General features: G+C 33.7%; 1 protein-coding gene across 1 annotated transcript; it reads right to left on the minus strand.

Annotated features, from left to right (window-relative positions):
- Nucleotides 1-399: 399 nt before the first annotated feature.
- On the minus strand, nucleotides 400-15,981 carry LOC117207569 (sialidase-like). The gene is made up of 4 exons (XM_033447894.1): nucleotides 15,369-15,981; nucleotides 14,214-15,140; nucleotides 1,445-1,590; nucleotides 400-734 (listed from the first exon to the last, which is right to left on the minus strand). Exons 1-4 carry the CDS (start codon nucleotides 15,901-15,903, stop codon nucleotides 516-518), a joined length of 1,827 nt encoding a protein of 608 aa, XP_033303785.1. The 5' UTR covers nucleotides 15,904-15,981; the 3' UTR covers nucleotides 400-515.
- Between the last annotated feature and the right edge of the window lie 1,359 nt (nucleotides 15,982-17,340).

The following is a 17,340-nucleotide window of genomic DNA, read 5'->3' on the forward strand; positions in this document are numbered from 1 at the left end:
TTCTCATTAAAATTTTATTATAAAATATTGTCATAAAAGTATTTACAGAACTTCCATGAAATTACATAAAAATCCGCATTCTATATATAAACTCGATTTTTTATACCATTTCATGTCATTCATCAATTCTATATTCCATAAACATTTTCAAATATCTATTCCTATTGTAACCACGATATTCTAGTTATTATTCTTTGTAACCACGATATTCTAGCTATTATAAGTCTTTTTCTCAAAAATATCACATTTTGTTTCAAATTATTTCAATATCCTCCAATATATTTAAACACTGATAAAAGAAAAGTCTCAGATATTAGTCTATTAGTCAATGTAATTAATTTTTCGCGAAAATTTGATACCGGTCACCCCAATTTAAGCGTTCTCTTACCAGCATGCGTTAGGTGGAACTTCCGGAATTAGCTGTCGCCGGACCAAGCTTCTGTAATCGTCGACACCAGGTCACAACCCCACCGCCAATCGGTATGGCTGCTTGGGTGGACAACAGCTGTCGCGCCTCAAAGAAGTGGATGCGATGATGGTCCGGGACGAGGAGAAGGCGGATTAGGTTCGTAACCAAGCATTCCGCTCATTTCTGCCAACCCTCCGATCGTTAGGCTGGCCATCGGGCTATTTGGTACTACATCTGCCGCTTTTAACTCTTTCTTTTCCAGTTCTTCGCGCTTTTTAACTTGTTTCCGTTCTTTCGCGCGACGGTTTTGGAACCAGATTTTGACCTGTAACAGAAGAATGTACCTTTAGATTGTCTAGGAATATAGTCGGGAGACAGAACATGCATTTAAGTAATATTTAAGAATAGAAGATTCGAAACTATTTTTCTAGGTCCTTCGAAATACAAGTAATAAATATTTTACAAGAATATTGCGACAATACAAATGCAGTTTTATTTCACTAGTGCCTACCGATCCAATTAAGCTTGTGTTTAGACGTTAGATAAATTTTAACGACTTCACCGATTATTATATATTGAGAAATGATTAAGGCGGCTTCATGTTACAATAATTTCAGGGAACCAGCAAAATCAAAATCAATCAAAATTATGCGACTTTCCTAAACGTACTATAAATTCATATATAGTCCACTATATATGTATGTAATATTTATAGTAATAGTTTTTCGTGCGTTTATAAAATCGAATATAAAATCCATAAGTTTCTTTAGATACGTTGAACATATAATTTGAAAAAGAAAATTGTATTTATCTATGATGGTATCAGATACCATCATATGCTAAGTATACGTATACAGCCTATACTAATAAGTCCAATACTATCTAATAGTCTGATAGAAAGTACTATTTCCTTAAAAAATACAATTTAGGTGTCGAAGCTGCCTCTTTATTCTTACAAACTCTCCGCTTCCCGCAAGTCGCGTTTTATTTTAATATCGCAAATATTTGTATCTATTATTTTTGTAAATTACTCACTTGACGTTCTGAGAGCGCAAGATTAGCGGCAAGTTCAGCTTTACGGCGAATTGTGATGTAGCGGCTATAGTGAAACTCCTTTTCAAGCTCCAACCTCTGATGATCTGTGTAGACCACTCTGTATTTGTCTTTAGTTCGGGTTTTTCCTGTAAAAAGCAAGAAGGCGAAGATAAGATCGACATTATTACACGTTTAATATCTGCTTCCCTAATTCTCTTGTCAATAACGCGTATAACGAAGATAACGCTTTTGACGATCATACAAGTAGACACATCTCGTACTGAAGCCCATTAGTAATGTAAGTAAAACATGATTTATAATAATTTTAGAAAAAACTATTCGCTACACATGACACGTGTGAAGGAAACCTCGAAAGAACGATAAATCACGACGTAACTTCAAAATGGATAATACGCGTCCGAAATTTCGATGGAAATTATCATGTATTCAATTATCGGAAGATAAAAGATTACATTGAAAAGTAATACATATAAAAAGTCCATATTTGCATAAAATGTTAATAAAGAATTCTCACAAAATTAGGAAAAATATGTAAGTTTAATTTTAATGCAGTTAGAACACTAAAGGAGAAGAAATTTTATCTAATATCAAATGGTTACATTGTCTACATCATGCAGTGGCAGGCATATCAATTTAGCTTGTAATTAATCTTTTTGGAAGCTTAATCAGGCATAATACTTAAACGTTTCCTACAGTAAGCGTTCAAATACTTTAGCGAGCCATTGTATATGAATGACAGAGAACGTTCTGTGGTTCATTACTATATAGCGACGAAGAATTTGAAGAAAATGGGCGAGAAAGAAGATACCGATAAGTCTGCGTCGTTGATGGTGCGAATTCAACGTGGCATTCGAAAACGATTACTATACACCAGAGTACGAAATATACAAAATGAGAAGGAAACTGAAACGCAGCGAAACTGACGGAGAGGGCGGGAAGAGACGCAACGGGAGAAAGGAAAACGATTAGATAAGGCCGGTGGCCGGCGAGATCAAAGGCGTGCACGTTAATCCACCACTCCTCGATAACAGTGCTCGAGGCCTTCGAGACATCACGAATAAGCTTCGACCTTAGACTTTTCGATGGTATATACATGGATACAGCATGGCTGGCACCAAATCACCGAGATTACTGTATAGTAACTCTTCGTTTGTGCCAAAGAGAAATTAATTTCTACTGCCATACATACTCAAATTTGATACTGCGTTTTCTTCTACAAGTACCGCAGATACTTAAAAATCGTAATAGTTTAAATCCTCAAAAAATGAAAATTTAAAGTCACTATATTTAAAAAGCATTCTTTATAAAAACAACAACTTCACTTTTATGAGAAATGTCCCAAGATTTTATTTATTTGATTTTAGAGCCAAATCAGCGATGTTATCAAATTAGCGATGCTATTTGAGACCAAGGTATTGTTCTCTCTTTATACTTCGTACTTTTGTTGTAACTTTTCAATAAAGCTTTGAATGACGTCTAGATATAACATCTTTTACTCGATTACAGGTACCCGTAGAATACACTGACAAAGTTTGATTGCATAAAAGCCATTTATAAAAGCCACTAATTTCAAATTTCCTCTTTTTTTGTTAAGATTATATTATTACGATTTTTGAAGAGTATTAACTATGTGTGGAGGAAAATGGAGACTCGGGTATTGTATATTTGAATGGGGTTGAAAGATATGTTATATACATAGGTATCATAGCTGTTCAAATATTAGAACAATATATTATGACACGTCGAATTTCTTGCTCAGATTGCGCTCGATCGTTATCGTGCACCTATGAGCATTTAAAATTTTTCGCGGTAATGATAGTGAAGTAATGAAACGATCCCCGTCGCAAATATAAAATGCATTTTACGCATAGTCTATTTTTGGAAATTTGATAAAAAGAACGTTTTATGGAAGAGTTTCACAAAGTAAGAAGATTCTATGAATGATTTATACTGCCTTTCTAAATAAGAAGAAGCAGAAGAAGAAGAAGAAGAAGAAAAAGAAGAAGAAGAAGAAGAAGTTCCTTACAAATATTAATTTGAAAACTATAATGATACAACTTTGGCGAATTTTTCGTATCAATTCGTAGATCCTATTTTCCTATACTTCGTATTATTTACAATGATTATATGTTATATGTTAATATAGTATTAGGTTGTCCGGAAAGTGTCTGTCTTTTATAGACACGTTTTTTACAACGATGCATACAAACATGAAACCTAATCTATTAAACGTTGTGATCTTTATCTTGATAGAACAAAATGGATCATACGTAATTTGATAAAATAATATAAAACGGAAAATGTTGTGTATCCATTATTTCCTTATAAAGCGAAAGAAACTTTTCGGGCGATCTAATATGTAACAAAATGCATATAATGTGCAAAAGTTTAAGTATAAAATATTCAAGGTATGCCATTTCTTATAATATTCAATGGATAAACCAAGTCCCTGTTTAGGTTCCATTTTTTAAATTAGTTTCATAAAAGTACGAATTTGTATAAACATGTAATCCTTATTAGCATTCTTATTGGTCATGATAGAGACTATAGAAAACACAATTTAATCGAAGTCATCAATAATTTTGCACAAATTCAAAGAAAATGAGGCCATGTATACTTATGCAATACCTTGTAGGTACACTACTATTGTTTTAAAACAATAATTAATATATGCAAATCGGTGAATAACATTTGTAAATAACAAGAAGAAAGTCAATTATGTATAAATATTCGAATATCATTCCTTTTTCGACAATGCGCGTACACGTATCGTTCGTCAGAATCGCAAATATTTGCCATGTTAAGCATAATTGTCGATGAAACTTAATGCACGATAAACAAGCATAAAACATTATTAAATCTTATCGACAGACATTTCATCGTTGAAGATTGTCATCGAAACAGAAAGAAGAAAAAATTCCAAACGCTACGGCATTATGCGTGCTTCAATTTCGGCAGATCTTTCCACGTATTCTTTTGATAAATTTTTTTTGTAATGTATTGTTAAAAGAAAATTTCATTTCCAAAGATTTAAAACTGAAAAATAAAATAGAAGATACAAAGACACCAGAATAATAAAACGAAAAAGTTTGCCATCCAACACGAAATTAATCCGCTCGATGTAATAGGTGAAAAGCCAATTTCTTTGCAACTGTTTGATTTTTAACCGTCCAAAGTTGTATACACTTGAACTTTTACATCCGAAAAAAAGTCTATCGGAAATCCCAGAGGAGAAAACGTTGTTTGAAGGGGAGAACGGTCGGTTTTTCGATGTAAGAACGCGTAGTTGTGTGAGTCGGCAAGGATTACCGTCGGCTTTTTTCATCTCTCTGATATCGGAACTCGCACCTACGATTATCCGACCGGTTTCTTGTCAACACTCGATCTACTTATACTTTGAATAGCGTAATTGTTACACCAGGTCAGTCACGATAATTTCATTTCACCCATTGTAAGTACCTACTCTATTACGCATTGACATATATATTTCTTTTAACGCCGTGTGCATCATTCATCTTCCCCTTTCAGAAAAGAACTTCATGAAAATCAGTTGTGATACAAATTTTGACATATTTTTGACCCACTCGCGTTTGTTACTAAAGTGATCAAAACGGGCAATTCGTTATTTTCCATAGAGATATTGTTGTTTCAAACAGAATATTATAATCGTCATAAAGATGTTCATTGAAATGTTATTATTCGAAAGAAGAATTAGAGAAGAAAGAAGAAGAAGAGATTTCAATGATTCTCAATCATATGGATAAAATATACGAGTCAAAACTTGTTTTTCTCCCTATGTATTTGTTCGTGTATCTTACATTCTAGTTTCTTTGATACAATTTTGATACTTCAAGTGTAGCAAGAAACTCTGCAATTTCAAGAAAAGTACGAAATCGAGAGCTACTGTGCGAGAAGTTTCTTAGATTTCTCCTTAGAAGTTTCTTAGATTTACTGTAAGGAAACATATTGCTTAACGTTTCAGCGATAGCCAGTTATTCTTTATCCAAATAATTAATTCACAAGATTTGTATAACACGTATCTCACATAGATATTCCTGTTGTAAGAACTTCTCTACTATTCGATAAGAAAAGACAACGTGAACGGAAGAATGTAAATCGTCAGCACGGTGTAGTACAAATGGAAGAATTTGAGCATCACAGAGGAACGTGTCGTGCAATATTTGTAGAGAGATTACAAAAGAATTTCTTTCGAAAGAATACGCGCCTATCTTTAACCAAGTGTCAAACATCTACTTTTCTGAATAATTTTACGAATCTCCTGAAAGTCGACTTTAGGTATTCGCTAATCGAAATCAACCCTTTATGTTGTAATTAATCTGATCCGTACATGCATGACGTTTAGGACGTACATATATAGTTCAATCAAAAACAAATCCACGTCATGATTTTGTGCATCCACCTCGCTATATGTGTATTTTGATTGAGCAAGAGGGAAGAATATTTTGCGTACTATCCGGCGGAAAAGTGAGACGAGAAGAGAGCTCGAGCAAGGGAGCAAAGAAAGAGGACTCCTGGGGCTCGTTGCTACCCCATTATAGCGTTTGCTCTTCCATTTCGCTATGCGAAATGGTGAAAGCGCGTGTCCCGCTTTTCCTGTCGATGTCCTCGAGTTCTCTTTGCCACCCCCTTAACCGCGACCCCCATACCGCCACTCTACTTGAACCGGCGCTTCTCTACTCGCACGGGTACTATTCGTCAGTGACATCACAATTACCTCTATTGTGCCATGCAACATTTGTATATTACATATCAAGTGTCTTCTCTGTAGTTAGCTATACAGTAGTCGCTTCGTTGATTAATCTCGTTACGCGCATACAAGATTTTTTTAATATTGCTGAAAATATTGCTTAAAATATACAGGAGAGTACGGTTTATTTAAATATGTGGAATATGCTTTACTCTTTGTCAGATACTGCTAGAGTTTGGGTTTCTAATAAGTGGACTGCTGATGTTTATACGAATTTATACTTTTATAGCCTTTTGTATCTTTAGAAATCTAGGCAACCTGTCTAAGTTTATATTGAGATATCATTTTACAAGAATCCTTGGACAAATACTACACGTATTCGCTTGAATTGCTCGGAGAAGCAAGTTTACATAAATCCTAACCTTGTAACTAACATTGATAGGACGAGAAACTCTTGGTGGTCGAAAACAACAATCAATCACGGCACGGCGCGCGACGCTCAAAATTCCTTGACACATATGCACCTTTTTCAGCCGCAAAGGTCCAGATCAAAGAATATACAACGTAATATTTGTAATTTTCTGAATCGTAGAAATCGTTATCGCTGTGCAATTTTATCTCCGATAACGGTGCTCATACGAGTGCGCGATATTTATAGAAACCATGATTTGCAAAAATCTCATCTAACTGATCCGACGAATTTAATTGAATCATAATCTCGAGTGCCTCGCACGTGCTTCGTAATATGCACGACGATGTGTTTTAACCCGTTAAGCGAAAAAGACGAGTTAGTTCGTCACCAAGTCGCACGAACGTTTTTTAAGCGTAAGAGTCTCTTTATTTACGGATTCCATGTTTTCCGATACGCATTTTTATTTCTGTGAAAAATCACCTATTTGTAAGGGAATAGAAAGATAATACAAAATCGTTAATCAAACGTCTATTTTAGAATTATAAGCTTATCCTCTCTCAACGGCTTATCGAGTCAGGTCAAAATTCAGATACTCATGTGTGCAAGGCTAAACAGTTTGTAACAATGTACAGGGTACCTAGAGGTTCGGGGTATAATTGTATCTACAGTGTGTACTCTTCGAACCTAAATTTCGCTAATCTTGTATTTAGAAATAGCATCCGGTAAAATTTCTTGCCTCGACCTTCTATTGATTATTATATTGCTGACAGGGCAAGGTTCATTAGCCGGTTCTTAAGCTACAGGTACAAATGGGTGAAATATAAGGGTCGGTACAAGAGGATTAGGAAAGCAAAGTAGAAAGTAAAAATTATCCTGGTCGATCCTAACAGGTAACCGATTTAAGGAAAGTTTAATGAAAGTTGGTAAAACAAACTGTTCGGAGAAGATTTACGACATAATAGTCGAACGTTTAGATGGACTTAGGCCACAAAATGGCTTCCAAAAGTTTTACGAGTCAATCGATTTATATTCGAGTATATTTAGCGTGAATTTATAATTGTGACGTGATCGTCATGCATTCGTGCGAAATTGACAATTAGGGAAAATACGCGGAACATTAAAAATAGAATATTAATAAGATTGAATAGGTAAGACCGACCTGTATTTAGATTTTATTTCTATAAAAATACAAATTTGCATAAACATCTTTATTCTATCTTCAGCTTCTCACGAGGTGACCAAAATGGCGTCAGTAATAAAATCCGGAGAAAACGCGTTCTCTATCGCGATGACTCGAGCAGAATGCGGTCGTTCCGAAGGAGCACGCCAACTATAACTAATAATCACGAGGAAAAATCGCATACAGCCAGAAGCGTGCGAATATACGTATTCTGAATCATCCGAGTGTCGTCTTTATACGTGACAGCGGCTGCCTGCAATATAACCATAAAATCCGGGTAATAGCTGGTAGAAGGTATTGAAGGGACGCTGGGCTGTGAAACGGTCGAAAAATGAGAAAAAGGTGAAATTTAGCAGCAGGAAGGAAACAGGGCGAGAGAAAGAAAATCGTGATTGTAATCGGTGCTACCACCGATGATTTTTTTTTTCTATTTAATTTTATTTAATTATTTATTTAATTTTATTTATTAATTTATTTATTTAATTTTTATTTAATTATTTAATTTTATTTAATTTATTTATTTAATATTACACATTCACAATTTGTCTAATTTGGACATTTGGTAGAATTTTTTAGCTATACTGATGATTTGATTGTAGTTATACTTCGAAGTGAAGCAAATAGCTAGCTGATTTTGGCCCAGTTAAATATCAAAATATGAAAGTTCTTTAAACGTTCATTAGAAGCGTCTTATTCATCGAGAATCGCCGGTTGCACAATTCAAAGTTGATTCGGTTAGAGATCACGCGAGGATTACCGTTTTTGTCTAGTTTCTCCAAGTTTGCAGATCTCTATCACGTCAATTGTGAAAGTCAAGTCTCGATAGTAATTACGTTTCGTGCGACCTTCGAATGGATCGTGAAAAATTATTGTTTTCCAAAGTAGGTGTCGACCTGTAAAAGTTTGGAAGCCTCACTATGGGCGATTTAAATGCGAGAATTTACAGCTTAGAAAATTGAAAATACTGGAAACTTCGAAAATCGGATGTCAGAGAATTTGAATTATTTGAGAATGTTATATCTAGTAGTGGTAAACTTTTCAACGATTTCGATCTTTAATTTAGTTGATAAATTTAGTTGATGAATTTAATCAACAATTATGTACATAATTGTCTCGATTTTTATTACTGGCATTGTTCAACTATATGAAAAGCAACTATATAAATATATAGTAGAAGAAACATTTAGATCGCTTATAAATTATCACAGCATACAATTCATGCAAATGCATTATATCATGCAATAATTCCATCATCGATATTAGTATCATAAATATGAAATTATTAACAGATAATCGAATATATCCACAATATAAAATTTACATTCAGCAAGGCAAACTTAACGACTATAAGATTAGATGTACGTAACTGAGACATGCAAACTATCGAATAATCTCACTTTTCTTCTAAATATTCTATATAAGTCTGGTTCTTTCTTCAATTCTTCGTAAAGCAACTTTCGAGTTTGAAAGAAAAGGCAATAAATAAAAATAAATATTGAAGGCTACAATGAAATTAGAAATACAATTTTTGGAAAAACACAAGATTTCAATTGCTTTAAAATTAATTTAAGAAATTAATTTTATAGCAATAGAATAGAAGTAAAAAATATGTATATAAATAAATTTCAGTTAACGGTTATCAGATATAAACATTTTAAGAAGCGAAACCAATATCATAATCTCCTGCGACCCTGAAAAGTGATATTTCATAAAAGAATCAAATAAAAAATCATATACATTTACAAGTACTTGCACAAGATTTTACAAGGGAAGCTAGTCTATATGAATAAACACTTTTGTTCATTACTAATCAACGACATATTCACGAATAGCTAGAAAATAACACAGTGCACATCCGAATATCAACTATTGATATCGTACCGTCAATGATGCAGAGGTCGTGAATCGGAGAACTTGCATTTGCGTTGCAACTTGCAGTTATGTTGCATGCTGCAATAGTAGAAAATATTTGACTGTTTGAGCGTATAGATATCTTCATTCTAAGATTATTCCACTAGAGATATATGAAGCAAGTTCTTTCCCGTAGCGTGAGTTTTATTATGAAGTTTAAGAAAACCTCAATCTTCTTTATTATGGAGTATAAAAATTGTAGTCTTCTTCATTATGAATTTTAACAAATCCCTGTTTTTAATTATAATTACCTATGAAAATAACAATCATTTTAATAAAGATATACAACTTTCTAAGTGTTTATATTTAGAGACAATGTTCTACTCTCGTCTCGTTTCCTTTTAATTTTTCAGTGGAAAAGTTTTATGCAGAGAAATTTTCTAAGAGCTATAAATCTTCTCCATCATATATACATACATCACGTAATACGAAACTCAATCCATAAACTGTACACGAAGAATTAACAGACGTTCGAGAGGTTTACCGAAACAATTAAAATCCACGTAAATCAGGAAACATGTATATGAACATGTAAATATCTATGAATCTATAATGTCAATTGCAACAAAATTCAACGTGAAATATGTAAACGTATAGTGCCAAAAAATTTGATTAATTTTTACTTTGAAGTTTTATTAATAAGTATTGCGATGAAATCGGACTATCGTGATTCTATCGATAAAATTTGAAACAAAAGATCTGAAAATATAAAAGTTTTCTATGGTAATTTATCTTATCATGTATGTGATTTATCTTTAGCGTTGCTACAAAATGGAAAAATCCGCGTAATTTTAAAATTGCGTTCAACTTCGTTGCGACAACTTTCAAACTCGCGGAACTCGGAAGAAAATTATTTGACATGTTTCGTGACTAACCGTGGATGAATTTTGAAAGAAACGAATCCTTTGTACTTGAAGATGACTGGAAAGAGTAGCGTTCTGAGTTTCGTTGGTCCGGTTAAAAATCGAGGCGACAGCAAGAGGACGGAGATTATCTCACAAATATTTGAGAGCAATTAGATGTTTGCTCGTCTGTTACCGTGTTTACATTGTTCACCGTATCTAGACCGCAGAGACGTGTTTATGTATAGTCGAGTGCGATGTGCGCCGAGTTCTACACGATTCTTTCTTAAAAGTCTTTCTCATTTAACACTAATTCAAGTAAACTATATTAAGATTATGTATATCGACAGAAATGATCTTTCGCGTATCGTGAAATAAAGTGAATTTGCTATCGTTCGATATCGTTTGATAGAGGAGCGACATTATATGAATTTTCAATTTCGAGATATCTACGAAAATAAGCTCTAAACGTGAATTTATCAATCATTCTGAGAATTGTTACTCATCTAACGAACCAATAATATAAGTCATAGATATATATCAATAACGGGATACTTTATCGTAATTCGTCAACTTTGGAACAAATCTGACAATGCACATGGAAACTGCAAGATATTTAGGATATATTTGACAATGATCGCAAAAGTATTTAAACAATCCATTATATTAATAAGTTTGAATATTCAATGGGACCATCTCGTATGTTTAAAACGGTTGTGTTGTGTATTAATTTTTGTTGTGTATTGAACATATGCTTGCAGTAAATCTCTCCTAGTTTCTTGTATATATTACATTTTCAGATTGGTTTCAAAGGCCAATACATATAATAATGGCAGTCGTAACTCATTGCAATACTGTGTAATGAAATTGCAAAGTGTGTTATGAAATACATACAATATGAACATACAAATTTTTTATGTTAAACGTTCAAATACTTTCATAAGACACTGTATGTATCACTGTAGAAAGATATAATGTATTATATTTCACCTAGTATATAAATATCATATCTGTTGACATAGAGACCCAACGTCCTAGGTTGCCACAGTTTGTCGTATTATCGTATTCGTAACTCGATTTTTTGTTACAGTCTATGTAGTTAATTATTTAAATAGTCATCTATCAAGAAAATATAAATGATTTTTCTATCGATTCGTACATCAATAAAATCTTACGCTTTACGTTCTTCGATTAGCTATTAATTAACGCTACTTTTGAGTGGTTTCAATTTTAAAGAACAATTGTTATAATTACGATTTTTATTTAATTAATAATTCACCAATAAATTTGACAAATTTCTTGCATTTCCGAATAGGTCGATTTTGGATATGTCAACTGATTTTAATTTATTTTAAATGATACGTAGGTAAAGTATTATTTGCCAGATATATAAATAATAGAATATTTTATGAAACTATGATTATATTTTGAACACAATATTTATTGTGTAGCATAAAATAAAATACAATAAATTATAGTAGGAGGTAGCAAATTATATAATCTATATTCGATATTATTATATCATTGTTAAGGGGTAAACGAATATAATCATGTAGAAATGAAAAAAGGTATAATCGAAGCTCCATTAACGCGGGAACCTTATCTGTATTAACGAGAAACGTTTTAATTCGTCTCGTGCATCGTGTCAGTTATCGTTTTTTTTCAATACCAGCAATTAGAATACTGTTTGAAGCAATTTGACTTTAAATCGTGAGACGTAAACTAACAAGATCGTTTTAAAAAACTGAAATGCGTTGCATGAATTTATCAATGCATTTCCAGATACCCTTGCACAATAATTTTCCAAACAGATTGTATCAGCGAAACTTTTTACAACTATAAAATTGTTCTTTATAATTCATAAACTTCAATTCCGCAAACAATATTTTGTAATTTGTGAAGAATGTCTTGATGTACAGATCGCAAAATTGCACTGTTTTAACGTTGCTCAGAAACATCTTTGTAATGTCGTTTGCGTATTTGTATTAACGTAAATTGCAATTTACGATTTTATGTAAAATAGGGCAATTAATTTGCGATTTGTTTAATTTGTAAAATTACGCTTATAAATCTTTCCTTCATTAGCAAACTCATTAGCAACAAGTATTTTTACTACTTTACTATATAGAAATTTTATTACTGAGTTTACTACTTTATTATGAAAAAATTTATTAACGCTACATATATATATATACACATATTTATTAAGATTTATTATAGTATAATAAGAAACTTACTACATTTATCATAATTCTACAAAAAACAATTTACTAATTACTTGTAACTTGTAAGATTCCGCTAATACCTAGATTAATACAAAGTAAATTGTGCAAGAGAGCCGTGATCGAAATTTGTTTATCATTTTCTTCCTATTATTCGTTAAATTTCATTCGAGGTACGATTCTTACGTTCGTAAAGTATTATCAGTAACAATAACACGATGTCGCATAAATATCGCGTTATCTACTTTTTTCTTGTATAATGGTACCTACATCGATTAGTCTTACAAGTTTAATAATTATCGTTTTTCGTGTTCATTATTAGCGAATGAAGTGACTCGCGTGTCTCTGCTCATTGTATTTTGTTTAATTACTTCGTCGTAATTTGTTGACCAATGTTTGATCTTTCGCGACATGATACGATATTTTATGTCTGTATATCTAACTTTGGACAGTCTCAGTGTCGAATGTTAGCATAGTGGTTAATTTGATTCGACTTTTAAATAACGTCTTTTCTTTCAAAAATAATAAATTTCGAGATAGAACGATGTCTGAATATTAATACGAGTACTTGATTGTAGATGGAAGATTTGTATAGGAATCGTTCGCACTGCGAAGGGTTAATAAACGATATAAAGACAAAGAAAGTGAAGATCAACTTCTCCAGACTAAACTTTCCATTTAATTATTCTTAAGCCAAAAATGAATACCATTCTCGGATTTTGATCAGAGCGTTGCGTAAACAGTACCGTGTCCGAAAAATTTTCATGCATGCACGAAATTGAACAAATCAATTATTAATACATTCGTGATCAGTAATTTTATACGAATTATAACGTAGGAAATCAAAACACTCTACAATTCAGAGAAAGAATTTGAAAATTCCGAGGAATAGAAATACGTATTATATTTTGAACGTTATTTTATACGACCAAATAGACGCAACGAACGTTGAATATTAAATAGAAATTCTCTGTTACTGCAATTAACGAACCAAATCTCCTTTTTACATATCCTACCAATTTTATAATCAGCCGACACCAAAAACTAACAAGTATATACCTACCAATAATATACACTAACAAAATATACCAATGTATATCCAATAGGGGAAACATGTACAAAACCATATAGCAAGACAAAACCATATATTCATACTCGTCTCTGTAGTTAATTAAAAAAATCCGATGTAAATTAAAAATAAAAAGGATAAATAAAATAATTAAATAAATAAAAAATAGAATTTTCATTTACACAATTTGTTTCATAAAACGAAAAATTATCCAGAACCTTTAATATACAGTTTTGTGCGGATTTCCCCCAAATACGAGAAATAAATCGTATCCATAAATGAAAATAAAATGAACTTGTAAATAAAATAAAATAACTAAAGAAAATACGTAAAGCAAGAAAGTAGAGCATATAAGTAATAAAATAAAGTAGATAAGTAAAGCAATAAAATAAAATAAGACTAACCAGGATTGGGGTGAGACTGGTAGGAAGTCTTCTTCATCCATTCGTAGGGACTTCTGATCTGCGCGGGTCTCATCGATGTCGCGCTATTAATACTGTTCGCACTATTGCTAGTGCTAGGCGGTGTAATATTTTTACTATTCGTAACGTTACTGCTGCCGTTATTCCTCGGTGGAGTACACGAAGTCTCTGGATTACTAACTTCGCTGCCGCTAGCAGTAATAGGAGGACTTGTTTCTTCAGTTATAAGAGGACCACTTGCTTCATTACCCCAATCATTTAATCCTGCCAGCTGAGCTTGTTGATACTGGTGATACTGATACTGATGAATATGTGAATACGGGTAAGCGTGAGGATGCGGCCAATTAGGAATCATCTCTGCCGGATCCAAATATTGTTGTGGTCCAGGTGATTGATAATGGACATGTGAATATCCATGTGGATGTGTACGCGCATGTGCAAGTGTTTGTGGAAGTGTTTGTGGAAGTGTATGTGGAAGTGTATGTGAAAATCCTTGTGAAAGTGTTTGCGGATGTGTATGTGCAAGTGTTTGTGGATGTGCAAGTGTTTGTGGATGTGCAAGTGTTTGTTGATGTGCAAGTGTTTGTGGATGTGCAAGTGTTTGTGGATGTGCAAGTGTTTGTGGAAGTGCATGTGAAAGTGTTTGTGGAAGTGCATGTGAAAGTGTTTGTGGAAGTGTATGTGAAAGTGTTTGTGGAAGTGTATGTGAAAGTGTATGTGAAAGTGTTTGTGGAAGTGCATGCGAAAGTGTTTGTGGAAGTGCATGCGAAAGTGTTTGTGGAAATGTATGTGAAAGTGTTTGTGGAAATGTATGTGTATGTGTATTTGGATGTGAATATGCTTGTGCTTGTACTTGTGTATGTGCTTGTGCTTGTACTTGTGTATGTGTTTCTGCTTGTACTTGTGTATGTGTTTCTGCTTGTACTTGTGTATGTGTTTCTGCTTGTACTTGTGTATGTGTTTCTGCTTGTACTTGTGTATGTGTTTCTGCTTGTACTTGTGTATGTGTTTCTGCTTGTACTTGTGTATGTGTTTGTGCTCGTGTATGTGTTTGCGCTCGTGTATGTGTTTGCGCTCGTGTATGTGTTTGCGCTCGTGTATGTGTTTGCGCTCGTGTATGTACTTGTGCTCGTGTATGTACTTGTGCTTGTGCTTGTGCTTGTGCTTGTGCTTGGGCTTGTGCAAGTGTTTGTGTGTGTCTTTGTGTATATGTATGCGGAAGTGGATATGTATGTGGATGTCCATATGAAGAACCATGTGAAGAACCATGTGAAGAACCATGTGAAGAACCATGTGAAGAACCATGTGAAGAACCATGTGAAGAACCATGTGAAGATCCATGTGAAGATCCATGTGGATGCTCATGTGGATAACTATACCAATATTGCTGACCTCCGTCGGCTGTGGTGTTTGTTTGTTGCGGATCATGTTGTGCAGAATGATGTGCAGAATTATGTTGCGCAGAATTATGTTGTGCAGAATTATGTTGTGCAGAATTATGTTGTGTAGAATTACTTAATGCAGAATTATTTGGTGCCGAATTATGTTGTACAGAATTATTTTGTGGTATTTGCTGTGGAAGTGGCTGCTGGCCAGATACTTGCTGTTGTTGGCAAAGCATCGCAAGGGAATTATAGTAAGATACCATTCCGATATTACATATGTCTCCCATTTAATTCGATTATTTTTGTACACCCTCGACAAGAGCACTTTTTTTTAGTTAATTCTTATTAATCAGTTGAGCAACAAATTTCGAGGTTTGCATAGACTAGATTTCTTTTATCACAATTACGAGTTATTTTCAGTCAATATAAAATTTAGTTGTATGAAGCAATTATTATGATTTGTTAAATCTTATGTAACGTTAATTTATTAAAAGATTAAGTTAAATTTATCTCTTTTGTTGCTTTATATCGCTAGTTTTTGTCAATAAACATAAATTAAGCTTTACAGAAACGACTTCTTGTTTTTAAAATTTGTGTCGTAGGTTAGAAACCTTCGTCACTGTGCGCTTGTCACGGATACATCTTATTAAACGAATAAGTGTGGTTATCAAACGAGCCGCCTCATAGTGTCAATAACGTTGATGTAAGTGGTCAATCTGGAATTACTAGATTTATATATCGAAAGAATTATTTCTGTCACTGTGACGAGTTCCACAGTGAACAGAAACCAATTCTAAACATTTGACAACTTCCCCATTGCGAAAGTTTTGTTAGTTTGACCTAGCTCGAACTTTTTAATTGTTTAGTTGATCACTTAAATCACGCACCTTTCACATCCAGAAACATTCGAAGTTTTCTCTTCAGTTATCGAAGCAAAGTAGAGACACACGAATAAGATTTCAGTCTTGTAACTATCGAGTATAAATTCACAACTAGGCACACTTCTCTCTAACAGCAAACCCGTGCGCGATGTTCAGACAACGACGGTTTGGTAGACTATGATCATCAAGCCTGTGACGCTGTCAAGAAATAGAGACGCCCGGGGTGGGAACTTCTCCCCACCACTGGTGCCACGCAACCAATCAACGCGTTGCGTGGTTACCTTTAGCTGTAATGGCGTCGCACGAAAGTTTCGACGGCCAGAGATATCGCTGGCAGATAAATATTGCTGGAAGGCAGCTCTCACACCCCCGCGAATGTAACCAAACATGAAACACGCGAAATAGACAACATTTTTCGCACTTGTCGCCATTTAATAGCACTTGGACGATGTTATGGAAATTTATCTGAAGGATCTCTGTGTGTTTACGCGAGATGATGGTGGGGGACGTTTAATGAAGATCGGTGCACACGCGAGAAAGTCCAGTTTCTGGGCTTGATCGAGATTTTATCGTCGGAGAAGATGGATTATTTTAGGTTTTCGAATATAGAACGAGTTCGTGTTATGTAACCGGTCTTCGGAATCAAAATCCGTCGACACGTTTGTTAAAAATGGAGGATTTTTATAGTTTTCAGGGTTTCAAAGATACGATTTTTAAACGAAGAGTTGCTATTGAATGAATACTTAACTGAAACTTTGCTTTAACTAATAGTTACGTAGAATATGTGTAAAAGATTGTGGGCAACTATAGGTACATAGTTGTTTACATATATATATATATACA

Source organism: Bombus bifarius, unplaced genomic scaffold (assembly GCF_011952205.1).
Source record: "Bombus bifarius isolate JDL3187 unplaced genomic scaffold, Bbif_JDL3187 scf7180000008038, whole genome shotgun sequence".
In the NCBI taxonomy this organism is placed as follows: domain Eukaryota; kingdom Metazoa; phylum Arthropoda; class Insecta; order Hymenoptera; family Apidae; genus Bombus; species Bombus bifarius.

Bases quoted from the DNA above. Each gene is read 5' to 3' on its own strand.
- LOC117207569 (XM_033447894.1), bottom strand. From the start codon at position 15,903: ATGGGAGACATATGTAATATCGGAATGGTATCTTACTATAATTCCCTT. The intron at 15,141-15,368 runs ATACACGAGCAC...AAGCAGAAACAC, and splicing joins ACAAGCACAAGCACAAGTAC to ATACACAAGTACAAGCAGAA. The intron at 735-1,444 runs GTGAGTAATTTA...CTTCTGTTACAG, and splicing joins TTGCGCTCTCAGAACGTCAA to GTCAAAATCTGGTTCCAAAA.